Genomic DNA, 10,865 nt, shown 5'->3' with positions numbered 1-10,865 from the left:
TCAGCGCTGAACTGGTGAGCAATTCCAGCTGCAGTGTGGAAACAATTGCCCATTGAGATCCTCCACAGTATCCTGTCCTCTTTTGTATTTGTCTTACGTGGATGACCAGCCTTCTTGGCGGACTTGAATAAGTTTGTGATGTTGTAAAGAGTCAATATTCTTGAAATCACAGATTTGGAACGACCAACTTGTCTTGCTATGGCTGATAGGGTCATCCCTTTGGCCTTCATCTGGACAACCTGCTGCCGGAGGCTTTCAGTCACTTTAGAACGGCTCACTATCTTGCAGAGTCAGTGAAACTGAAAGGTAGGCTGCCAGTTAAATATGGGTTGACAGATAATCAAGGAAATTAGCACCAGGTACCAGATTAACACCAATAACTGGAAGGTATCTGAAAGTGTTCTCTAATTTTGATCAGTGTGTTTTCTGGAAAATAATGTTTTTTTTTTTTGGAAATGCCTTAGTTATTTTGTGGAAAAGGTGTTGGCATGGTATAGACAGGACAAAAACTCCCTCAACTGTTGAGCAGTGAAGATGACATTATTTCAGAATTGTTAAATTGTTTATAAATTGCTCTCTAATTTTGATCACCAATGTATATACACACACACACACACACACACACACACACACACACACACACACACACACACACACACACACACACACACACACACACACACCTCATGTTTGTATGCATTCAAATACTTTTTTTACTTTCAATGTATTGTAATTGTTGTTTTCAGTCTATTTATCTGTTTGTTTGTCTAGTTAGTTATTTTAATAAATCATAACAGTATGCTAAATAGTCTGAATTCTTTTTAATTTAATATAATAACATTTTTGTATTTGAAACTATTTTATTATTTTTATATCAAAATATGAAAATATTATTTGTTTCAAAAAAGAAACGATTGACTTTTAATTGAGCTGAACTCAAGGCAGCTGTGGCCTCTTGAGTCAAAAGGAAAGAAAATAAAGAGGAGAAAAGTAGTAATGAAAAGCTGGTCAGCAGTATTTAATTATTAAGCCTCTTAAAAGCCATTTAGTGCAACTATTACTAGACCACACTATCAGTTTAATATTGTAGGATAGCATAATGCTTTAAGCATTTACATTCTGAAACAAACTTTACTCTTTTTTTGGGCCACCATTAGAGTTTGACTGCATATAGTTTAGATATAGTGGTGATTGATTTTTGATATGTACATGCTGTAATAAACAACTGTGGAAAAACTGAAGACAGAAGACAAGTAATGTGAATAATCTTCTTTATTGATTCAATGTTTGTATTTGTTCATGATGCACACCAGTTTAGTTTGTGGTCATTACCTAGAAAAGAGAACAAATCAATTACCATTTGGAATTAAGCACTGAAATAAACAGCAGATAATACACAGATCTGCTAAGCATGCACATTAACACACATCTAAAAGTGTATGTAATGTTGGTAAGTGATAAAAGACTAGTGTATAAAATGTAAATGTGTAAGATGTCATTGCACTCACATTGTTGATCCAGGGGATGTAAGCAGAAACAAGGGTAAAAACGGAAGGCTTCTTGTAGTAGTTGCAGCCCATGCTGGAGCCAAAGCTTACCACACCATGAACAAACCAGGCACCATCAGATCTCTGACAGTTCAGAGGGCCACCAGAGTCTCCCTGTACAAGATAATTACAAGTATGTCTGTTCAAGCAGTTGTAGAATAACAATTTCCGTTTCTGTACTGTTACCAGCCAAGGAGATTATTATACAGTGTTGCTTCTGATTACGAGGGATCAAGGTTTAAACTATCTCATAGAAATCTCTTAGTCACAAGAAAACACTTACAGATTTGCTTTCATGGTATTGTACAACTTACTTGTCTAATTTATATTTTCCTCCAATTCCAACAACTATCTTACACTTATTTCTATGCAACAATTGAAACATACAGCAAAGACAATTGCTGCCGCATGTCACTGTTGTCTCGTTCAGCACGTCTGGATTCAAATCTGAGTTGCTTTAAAATATAGCATATGCCAAATAATCTAAAGGTGTTAAATTGACTTGCATATAAGTGATGAATTGACAAAATTAATGTGTAGGCCACATCACTATGTTTAAATAAATTACAGTTTTACATTTATCCAAATTCTTTTCTTTTTTTTTTGTTGAAAAAATATTATATCTTCATGAGGCTTAAAATTGTGGTGGTGTACAGAGGGGTCCATCTTGGTTTATGGGTAAATGTGTACGTGTTATAATGCAATGCATAAAGCAATGAACTTACATTGCAGCTAGCAAGCTGACCATCTCCTCCAGCACACACCATTTTCTCAGTGACCAGATTGCTCCACCAGTCAGGCTTACTGCAGGTAGCATGACTGACGATGGGGAGCAGAGCCTGCTGCAAGATATCTGCAATGGGACCTCCAGCTGGTAAAGGAAAAAGAATGAGAAATAGACAAGCATTCAATGTAAGATTACAAAATATTTTTTTAAAGATGTTTTATTCTAATGTTTAAAGAACTTATCAAAAGTATTAGCAAAAGCACAAAAAAAAAAAAAAAGAAATTCTACAGAGATTAAATGTTTCTCACTCCAGAGGCGGCCCCAGCCAGTGACATAGCAGGGGGTTTCACCAGGAAGAACCAGTCCGTTCTCAGGCAGACAGGCAGGCATGATGCTGTCAGAAATCTGCACACGGCTCTTTAGCTTGATCAAGGCAATGTCATTTCTGAGGAATGAGTAGACATAACCATCCATTAAAAGAAGACAAGATAAAGATGCCTTAATATACCAATGACATATGCATTACTGAAACTAATTTAAGAATCTAACCTGATTCTCTGAGAGTCCCACTGTTCATGAACAAAGATCTTCTCAACATCCATTTCAATTGAGCCTTTTTCATTTTCAGTGTTGAGGCTGTGTTTGCCCATATACACTCTGTAGGTTCGACTGCTACTGGACCAAATGCACCAAGTTTAGTAAGGTTTCATATATCTGCTTTCATACTGAATTTAGTATATTTTATAATTTAGTGTCATGCATTTTGAGACATAATATCAGCCCTGTTTGTTATTAGAAAACTTGCTTCTCTTAATGAAGTACAGTGTAAGGAAATAAAAGCAATCTTTTACCCAATGCAGTGAGCTGCAGTAAGAACCCACTGGTCAGCAATCAGGGTTCCTCCACATGTGTGGTAATAGCTGGAGCCACTCTTGTATTTGAGTGAGATCTACAAATTTAAGACGCAATTAGCAAATGTTTACTGGTTACCCAGATCAACAGACAATCAATATATAATATTTTATATATCAATGTTTCTAATCAGTTCCCCAATACACAATACATGGTAAAATGTGATGAAAATGTGCACAGTACCTGCCATGGCCAGCTGTTGGCTCTAACATCATCACCACCAACCACCCTGTTCACAATGGGTGGAAAGGTGGGACGCCCACATGCATAGGCTGGGGAATCACACACAATGTATATGAAATGCACCCACAATCATCTACGCACTCACACTAATGCCTAACCATAACCCGATCTTGAATTATTTGTGAAATTGTTTCACATTATCTTCTAAATAATTAATTTTTCCAGTATTGATTTTAATATAATGAGGGTGGTAAAATAATTCTCTCATGCCCTATTTCAGATATATTTTTAATTTTACAACACAGTCATGTTGAATCAGTAGGTGTAATTTTCTATTACATCAGCTTTGATCAGCAATAGTGCTGCTAAATTTATAAATGTGTAGCTGCTGTGGTGTATGTGATAACAGGAATTAGCTTATTTCAGAAATGTTCCTCAGCATCAGTTGCAATTATATAACAATTAAAAAAAATATTTTAGAAATATCAAGAATTTTCTCAGTTCAAAACCAATGTTTCTCTTACCACCAACAACGAACAGAGCCAAGATCAAGAGCTTCATGGTGAATGTACTGTAGCTGATTAACATTTGCACCTTATATACCTAGTTCTAGCAATTCTATTTTCACCTACCTTGTTGCTTCTGCAAATGAATACTGTTTCATTTTGTAGATAAGTGTCTTAAAATACTTGCATTATCGGTATCTGAACACTTGTCCTGTGAATTCCACAGCTGACAGCATGTAACTGTATATAGAATGTAAGGTTAAAACATTTAAGTACAGCAAAATGACTGAAAGCAAAAAAAAAAAAAAAAAAAAAGATACATGTTGGTAAATACATAAAAATACATGCATTTTTATTATTATTATGTAGTTCCTCAAGCATGAGTTAAATGTATTAGTGAGGTGGATTCTATGGACACTGTGAAAAGTCTGAATTCCTAACAGATGTTAGCTGGCAATATTCTGGTTAGATATATGTCAGATCAAGGTTAAACATGCCAAGTTGTTTTTATTTGATTTTCCAGACAACTTTCCCAGTGGTCTAGATTATGGGTGCTTTCTTTACTGTATATAAACCCCAGGCAGAAGCTGAAAAGAGTGGAAGACGCAAACATGATGAAATTTGTGGTCCTCGCTGTTCTGGTTGTTGGAGGTAAGATCCTTCTGTTGCTTCTGAGCTGTACACAAACCTGTATGCAGTCAGAGAATCTCTTATTTTGTATGTTGTACAAAATGTGTTTTTCAATCCCAATTTGTCTTCCTCAGCTTATGGGTGTGGTTTGCCCACCTTTACTCCCATTCTGAAGAGGGTTGTGGGTGGTGAGGATGTCCGTCCCCACAGCTGGCCCTGGCAGGTAAATTGCATATTTGTATTTCCTACAGACTACAGGCTACTTTAGATTGTAAAAATAGTTTTGATACTGACCTATTTTTTATGCTATTTTACATTTAATACTTCCTTATTCAACAGATCTCCCTCCAGTATACCAGCAGTGGCAACTGGTACCACACTTGTGGAGGAACTCTGATCTCTGACCAGTGGGTTCTGACTGCTGCTCACTGCATTAGGTAAGGCATTGCATCAAGCCTCACTTCAGACTTTTTCTTTGCCTTTTATGACTCTGGGATTCTTGTAAAAAGAAAAATATGTAGTTATATGTAGGCTTCTCAGTGTTGCAAATGAAAACCATTTGCTTTCTTGTTAAGAGAGGAACCCTGACCATTCCACAGCAATTTATAGCAGAAAAGTTGACAGAAATTTACAATTACAGCAGCACTACAGTAGTTAACAATAACCTCCTGTGGGCAAATATATGCAGAGGAGAGATGTGATTTCGTGACTCATCTGTATCTTTTGTGGGATTGCAGCAAGACTAGAACCTACAGAGTCAACCTTGGCAAACACAGCCTGAAGTTGGAAGAGAATGGTTCTCTGGCAATTGCGGCTGGCAAGATTATCGTCCATGAGAAGTGGAATTCTTTGTTTATCCGGTAATGGAAATGAATCAATTATCAAAGTGTAAATGATTAATAATGCTACCATATGAAGTCTTTTCCAACAAATATATGAAATTCTTGAAATATATATTGACTTTATTGGTTTATATAATTTAATTATTATAAGATCTGATTGAATGAAATTCATTAACAGAACATTTCATAGCATATTTTATGGCCAACATAATATTGCAAAACTAGTAGTTTAATTTAAGAAATACTAGAATCATCTCAACATTGACACCTTTTCTGAATTCGCACCTGTTTATTTTACATGTGCAACAGTAATGACATCGCCCTGGTGAAACTGGAGACTCCTGTTTCTTCCACTGACACCATCACACCTGCATGTCTTCCTGAGGATGGTTTTATCTTGCCCAATGATGCTCCCTGCTATGTCACTGGCTGGGGACGCATGAAGAGTGAGCGTTCTGTACAGTACTGCCCATCAGGCTTAACACTGTTACATTAAAAAGACTTTAGTGTTTAAACAAACAAAAAAGATTTAGAGTTCTCTTTACACTCACTAAACCAATGTCCCCTGACCTAGCCAGGTTTACTTTGGCTTTAGACAAGATGATAGAATACTGTATTTCTTTGTATCACTATACAATTTGAGATGTCCTTATATCCTGTCTTTTTTTCTTGCTCTAGCTGGAGGCCCCATTGCTGAAGTCCTGCAACAGGCTCTGCTCCCTGTGGTTGACTTTGCTACCTGCACTAAACCTGACTGGTGGGGAAGTCAAGTTAAGGACACCATGGTCTGTGCTGGAGGAGATGGCATTGTGTCTGGCTGCAATGTAAGTGTTCTCTGTAAAATGATATTTTACAGGGAAAGCTATGGGACACAATTGGAATAAGACTGAAGCCCTGGCACTCATTCAAAAAGATGTTAGTTTAAAGTTTGTGAGTGCATCAGTTTAATCTACTGTTGTGCCATGGGATTTAGGGTGATTCTGGTGGCCCCCTGAACTGCCAGAATGCTGATGGTGCCTGGGAAGTCCATGGTATTGTGAGCTTTGGCTCTGGCCTGAGCTGCAACTACCTCAAGAAGCCCACAGTCTTCACTCAAGTCAGCTCCTACATCAACTGGATCAGCACTGTAAGTTTATTAATGTCCTGCTGATGAATTCTAGAAATGTGCTAAGGTTAAAAAGCCATATCCAACAGAACTATATGTGAGTAAACTTTTTTCTGTTTTACAGACTATGGCCAGCAATTAAGGACAGCCTGGAGGACATAAAGTCTTTTTCTGCATGGCAAAGAATTAAACATCTGTTTTAAAATGATCCTCTGTTTGTATATTTATTTTTTGTCCAAAAGGATACCTTAAACATTTGAAGTCAATTTCTACCTTTAATGTGGTTCTAACCAGTAATTGAATTACATTAGATAACCTACAAAAGGTTACATGAGATTAATTTTAAACAAATTCTAAAAAATAATAATAATAATTAAAACAAAAATATTTGAGTGAATAGTGGTCTTATTAACAAAAACACAAAAACATGTTTAATCTCTCAGTGGTTATTTTTTTTATTACTCAAATAGCCTTCTTGTTTGCCTTATGTGATAAGAGAGCATTGATGGGTAGGTGACCTATTTGGAAGAACATAATAAAAATGTGTGTATATATATATATATATATATATATATATATATATATATATATATATATATATATATATATATATATATATATATATACACATTTTTATTATGTTAAAGGAGAATTTGGTTTTGTAGCACTTTTGCTAAGAAAAAACATTGTTAAATTGTTCATTTGTTCAGTTTATTCATTCCTCAAAAAACAAAAGCCTTATGAAAAGAAAATCATTAGAAAAGCGAAGTATATTCAAGAGATCAGTACTCATATAAGAATGTGATAACATGTGCATGACATTGTTTAACCTATGAGAAACTTGTATAGATTTGAATATGCAAGGAGAAAGTGGTTTGTTTGTGTTAATGTAAGTTGTAAGATAAGATCTGCATCCAAACCCCACGGCAAACCAAAACCTTAACGTTTAACAATCAAAGTCAAGCCAGATGTGTAAAAGACATAGATGTGGCTTTATACTGTACAGAGAGATTTAGTACAGGACTATGCATGATCTGTATCTGAAGGAATGTAAATAAAATATAATAAAATGTTTGTAACATATTAAGTATATATGTTTTAATAGTTTTCATTAAAAGTGCCCATGTGCAGGTTTTTAATATGCAAAGGGGACACAGAATTAATAATATGGTATACAATTCAAAAGCACCAAAGCCAGTACAAATGATGTACATAGCTGCAGAAGGCAGCAAAATGTGTGACAGTTTAAAAAACACTTCAGCAATTATGATTTTTAACAGTCACCTGATTATACTGAATGTTGCTTTTTATCTCTAGCCTCCTTTCCATTTTTCTTATTGTGCTGCAACTGTAATATATGTTGGTTCCATGTTGCCGAAGTAACTTTTCTCCCACTCACTCATGAGGTCAAAGTAAAGGGGACGGTCACAAAAAGTGCAGGAGGCTGTTGCAGGGCCATTGAGTGGCAGTCCAACTTCCTGCCATACTTCCAGTAATTTCTCTGTCAAAAAAAAACCAAACAAACAATTTTACGCAACACTATTAAATAAATCATTTTAGTTAAAAAAAAATCACAAATTCATATTACTTTAATTTATCAGTCTGCTATGAATTCTTGACATCTTGATTCTGTCCCTTTAAAACATTTATCTGAAATTATGAGAAGCAATTATTTTCTAATAATTTTCTACTACTTTAGTAACTGGTGTGTTTCATGACTATCCACTGACCCACAAAATAGTCCATCATGATGGGATTATGGAAAGGGGATGGTGCCAAACGCAAAAGCTCTTCTCCACGTGGCACAGTAGGGTAGTTTATCGCCTGTACATAGATGTTGTGTTTCTCCAGTAGAATGTCACACACTTTGGAGTTTTTCTCTGCATTGCCAACCTGTGATATAAATGCATAAAATGCAGATACAGATTTGAATACTTGATAAGCACTCCATAAAGTGAGAAAAATGTCGAAGATGACCACGTCCAAAAGTAAACCCGTTCACTTCCAGGAAAATGTTAACAATATGCATAACACTGTAGTCACAATACTGAATCCTCTAAACCCCACTCAACCTAGGCTTGTGACTTCACCAAATGTAAAATAAGATTTTCCTTACAACAAACAACAACAAACATCTCATTGCTATTTATCAAGTCTGTCATAAGTTACATTAGATGAGTTCTAAAAATGGAAAACATGGGCAAAACTGTGGATCTGAGAATGTCAATGCTAAAAACAACAATGGATGATACAGGTCTATCTTCACTTAAATGTGGAGTTGATGATCATTGTTTTTTGTACTTTAGATACAGTGGCACTTACTCTTATTGGGATAATGTGGCTTGGGCAATTGACAACTGGCAGTCCTGCATCCAACAAAAGCTGCCTCATGTGTTTGACATTCCTCTGGTGAGCTCGGCGCAAAGCCTGACCCTCTGAGCTCATCAGAACCCGTACAGACTCCAGAGCTCCAGCTAGCACCATGGGAGGCAATGATGTAGTAAAGATGAAGCCTGCTGCATAAGATCGCACTGTGTCCACCAATGCAGCAGTGCTGGCCACGTAGCCCCCTACACAGCCAAATGCCTTACCTGCACAAATGCAAGAATTTATTTCATATTCTTTACATTCTTATAAACACTTTCAGTCGTATATATATATATATATATATATATATATATATATATATATATATATATATATATATATATATATATATATATATATAAAGAATGTAAAGAATCATTCTTACCCAGTGTACCAGAGACAATATCAATTTTGTGCATGATGCCATCTCTCTCACCGACACCTGCTCCATGCGGTCCATATAGTCCCACTGCATGAACTTCATCCACAAAAGTGAGAGCACCATATTTGTGTGCGACATCACACAGCTCCTCCAGAGGGCAGATAGCACCTAACATTAAAAACAAACAAACAAACAAACAAACAAACAAACAAACAAACAGGTAAGTTAAACTGGATAAATATTCATTTAAAAGCAAGTTTAAAATTGAGACATTGTATTTACATATTGGCTTTTGTACTTAGACTTGTCGCTGTCTTTTTCATTCAACTTGAAAAAAAATTTTCTCGACCAAGAGTGTGCAAGAATAATGTTTGTGCTGCCTGCTAGCAAACCGATTAACCTAATTATTTACCTTAATTTAATGACCAGAATGACTATCTGTGAGTCTGGGTAATTCTCAAAAAAAATATTTGGTCTTGAAATTTGGTCCGGCATCTTAAATTCCATCTTGGCTATTTTTTTTGTCAAAACTAGTCTTGGACTTGACAGCGGTGCCTTTGACTACAGCCCTACCATACATATTTCTGACTACTATGTTTTTTACAACATAAAATATTTACTGACCATCCATGGAGTGCACTGTCTCAAATGCCACAATCTTAGGTGTCTTTGGATCAGAGCGGCTGAGCAGCTCTTCTAGATGTCTTGCATCATTGTGACGGAAGATGAAACGTTTCGCTCCACTGTTCCTGATGCCCTGAATCATGGAGGCATGGTTCCCCATGTCTGAATAGATCTCACATCCTGAACAGATATTTGTTTGATAACAATTATATACTGTTTATGAGACATCAAAAACACAGATATATTAATATACAGTCAGCAATGGAATAATATATCTTTTTTTAATGTCTCTATCATTGCACTAATCATATCATGTTCATTAGATTATATGAGATTATATTAGATTGGATTGGATTAGTTTAGATTAGATTAGAGTCTTTAGTAAAAATCCAAAACCCAATCATCCTGAGCCACAACACATGAAAAACAGAAAGTTTCAGCAAAGAAGTAGGGGTTCATTCGGAATAAAGAAAGTGATCCTTAGGTAAATGATTTTTGTGGAAGAATGTATCTGCTGTCTCAATGATTACCTGGAAGCATTTTAGCTAGAGTGAAGAGGGTGGAATCATTGGCCACAAAGCATGAGGAGAAGACAAGGGCTGCATCTTTTTGGTGAAGAAGAGCCAGTTCTTTCTCAAGAGCCACATGGTAGTAACTTGTCCCAGAGATGTTCCTGGTGCCACCTGCTCCTGCACCATTTTTTTCCAAAATGTCCCTGAGATAAAGGACATATATGCACATTGTTTACATGTATGTTTCTATAATAAATTTAAAACTCTTACCAGGAACTTTTCTTAGAAGCTAACCATATTGCTTTAATGACGCGTGGATGGCGACTCATTCCCAAGTAATCGTTGCTGCACCAAACAGAGACTTGTGAGCCAAGGCGTCCTGGAACAGAACAATCCTCACCAAAGGGAAAAACCTCTGCAAACCGATTCACTGTCTTAAAAATACGGTAGGTGTGGTCATTCCTTTTTTCCAAGATTTTCTGGGTGAAGAATTCATCATAGTCAAAACTGGATCCAACTGAATGTGGA

The 10,865-nt window shown here is 36.1% G+C and overlaps 3 protein-coding genes across 3 annotated transcripts in view; 1 reads left to right on the top strand and 2 right to left on the bottom strand.

Annotated features, from left to right (window-relative positions):
• Positions 1–1,254: 1,254 nt before the first annotated feature.
• On the bottom strand, positions 1,255–3,993 carry LOC310733017 (chymotrypsin-like elastase family member 2A). The gene is made up of 8 exons (XM_083553853.1): positions 3,894–3,993; positions 3,370–3,458; positions 3,126–3,223; positions 2,824–2,946; positions 2,583–2,719; positions 2,273–2,418; positions 1,509–1,661; positions 1,255–1,332 (listed from the first exon to the last, which is right to left on the bottom strand). Exons 1-8 carry the CDS (start codon positions 3,955–3,957, stop codon positions 1,315–1,317), a joined length of 828 nt encoding a protein of 275 aa, XP_083409979.1. The 5' UTR covers positions 3,958–3,993; the 3' UTR covers positions 1,255–1,314.
• A 393-nt stretch (positions 3,994–4,386) lies between these two features.
• On the top strand, positions 4,387–6,660 carry ela2l (elastase 2 like). The gene is made up of 8 exons (XM_083553854.1): positions 4,387–4,526; positions 4,640–4,728; positions 4,845–4,942; positions 5,243–5,365; positions 5,657–5,793; positions 6,026–6,171; positions 6,321–6,473; positions 6,577–6,660. Exons 1-8 carry the CDS (start codon positions 4,487–4,489, stop codon positions 6,592–6,594), a joined length of 804 nt encoding a protein of 267 aa, XP_083409980.1. The 5' UTR covers positions 4,387–4,486; the 3' UTR covers positions 6,595–6,660.
• Positions 6,661–7,141: 481 nt separating this feature from the next.
• alas2 (aminolevulinate, delta-, synthase 2) overlaps positions 7,142–10,865 on the bottom strand; it is a 6,781-nt gene continuing 3,057 nt past the window's right edge. Inside the window, exons 5-11 of the mRNA XM_083553848.1 lie at positions 10,632–10,854; positions 10,356–10,540; positions 9,826–10,005; positions 9,205–9,369; positions 8,775–9,043; positions 8,183–8,345; positions 7,142–7,953 (exon numbers count right to left, since the gene is read on the bottom strand). Coding sequence (XP_083409974.1) covers positions 7,787–7,953; positions 8,183–8,345; positions 8,775–9,043; positions 9,205–9,369; positions 9,826–10,005; positions 10,356–10,540; positions 10,632–10,854 — 1,352 coding nt within the window. The 3' untranslated portion in view covers positions 7,142–7,786. The remainder of the gene's footprint in view (positions 7,954–8,182; positions 8,346–8,774; positions 9,044–9,204; positions 9,370–9,825; positions 10,006–10,355; positions 10,541–10,631; positions 10,855–10,865) is intronic.

Source organism: Silurus aristotelis (assembly GCF_946808225.1).
Source record: "Silurus aristotelis genome assembly, chromosome: 11".
Classification (NCBI taxonomy): Eukaryota; Metazoa; Chordata; class Actinopteri; order Siluriformes; family Siluridae; genus Silurus; species Silurus aristotelis.
This window is presented reverse-complemented; position numbering and strand designations above follow the sequence as displayed.

Bases quoted from the DNA above. Each gene is read 5' to 3' on its own strand.
- LOC310733017 (XM_083553853.1), bottom strand. From the start codon at position 3,957: ATGTTAATCAGCTACAGTACATTCACCATGAAGCTCTTGATCTTGGCT. The intron at 3,459-3,893 runs GTAAGAGAAACA...GTGATTCCCCAG, and splicing joins GGCTCTGTTCGTTGTTGGTG to CCTATGCATGTGGGCGTCCC. The intron at 1,662-2,272 runs GTAAGTTCATTG...TATCTTGTACAG, and splicing joins GTCAGCTTGCTAGCTGCAAT to GGAGACTCTGGTGGCCCTCT.
- ela2l (XM_083553854.1), top strand. From the start codon at position 4,487: ATGATGAAATTTGTGGTCCTCGCTGTTCTGGTTGTTGGAG. The intron at 4,943-5,242 runs GTAAGGCATTGC...GTGGGATTGCAG, and splicing joins ACTGCTGCTCACTGCATTAG to CAAGACTAGAACCTACAGAG. The intron at 5,366-5,656 runs GTAATGGAAATG...CATGTGCAACAG, and splicing joins TGGAATTCTTTGTTTATCCG to TAATGACATCGCCCTGGTGA.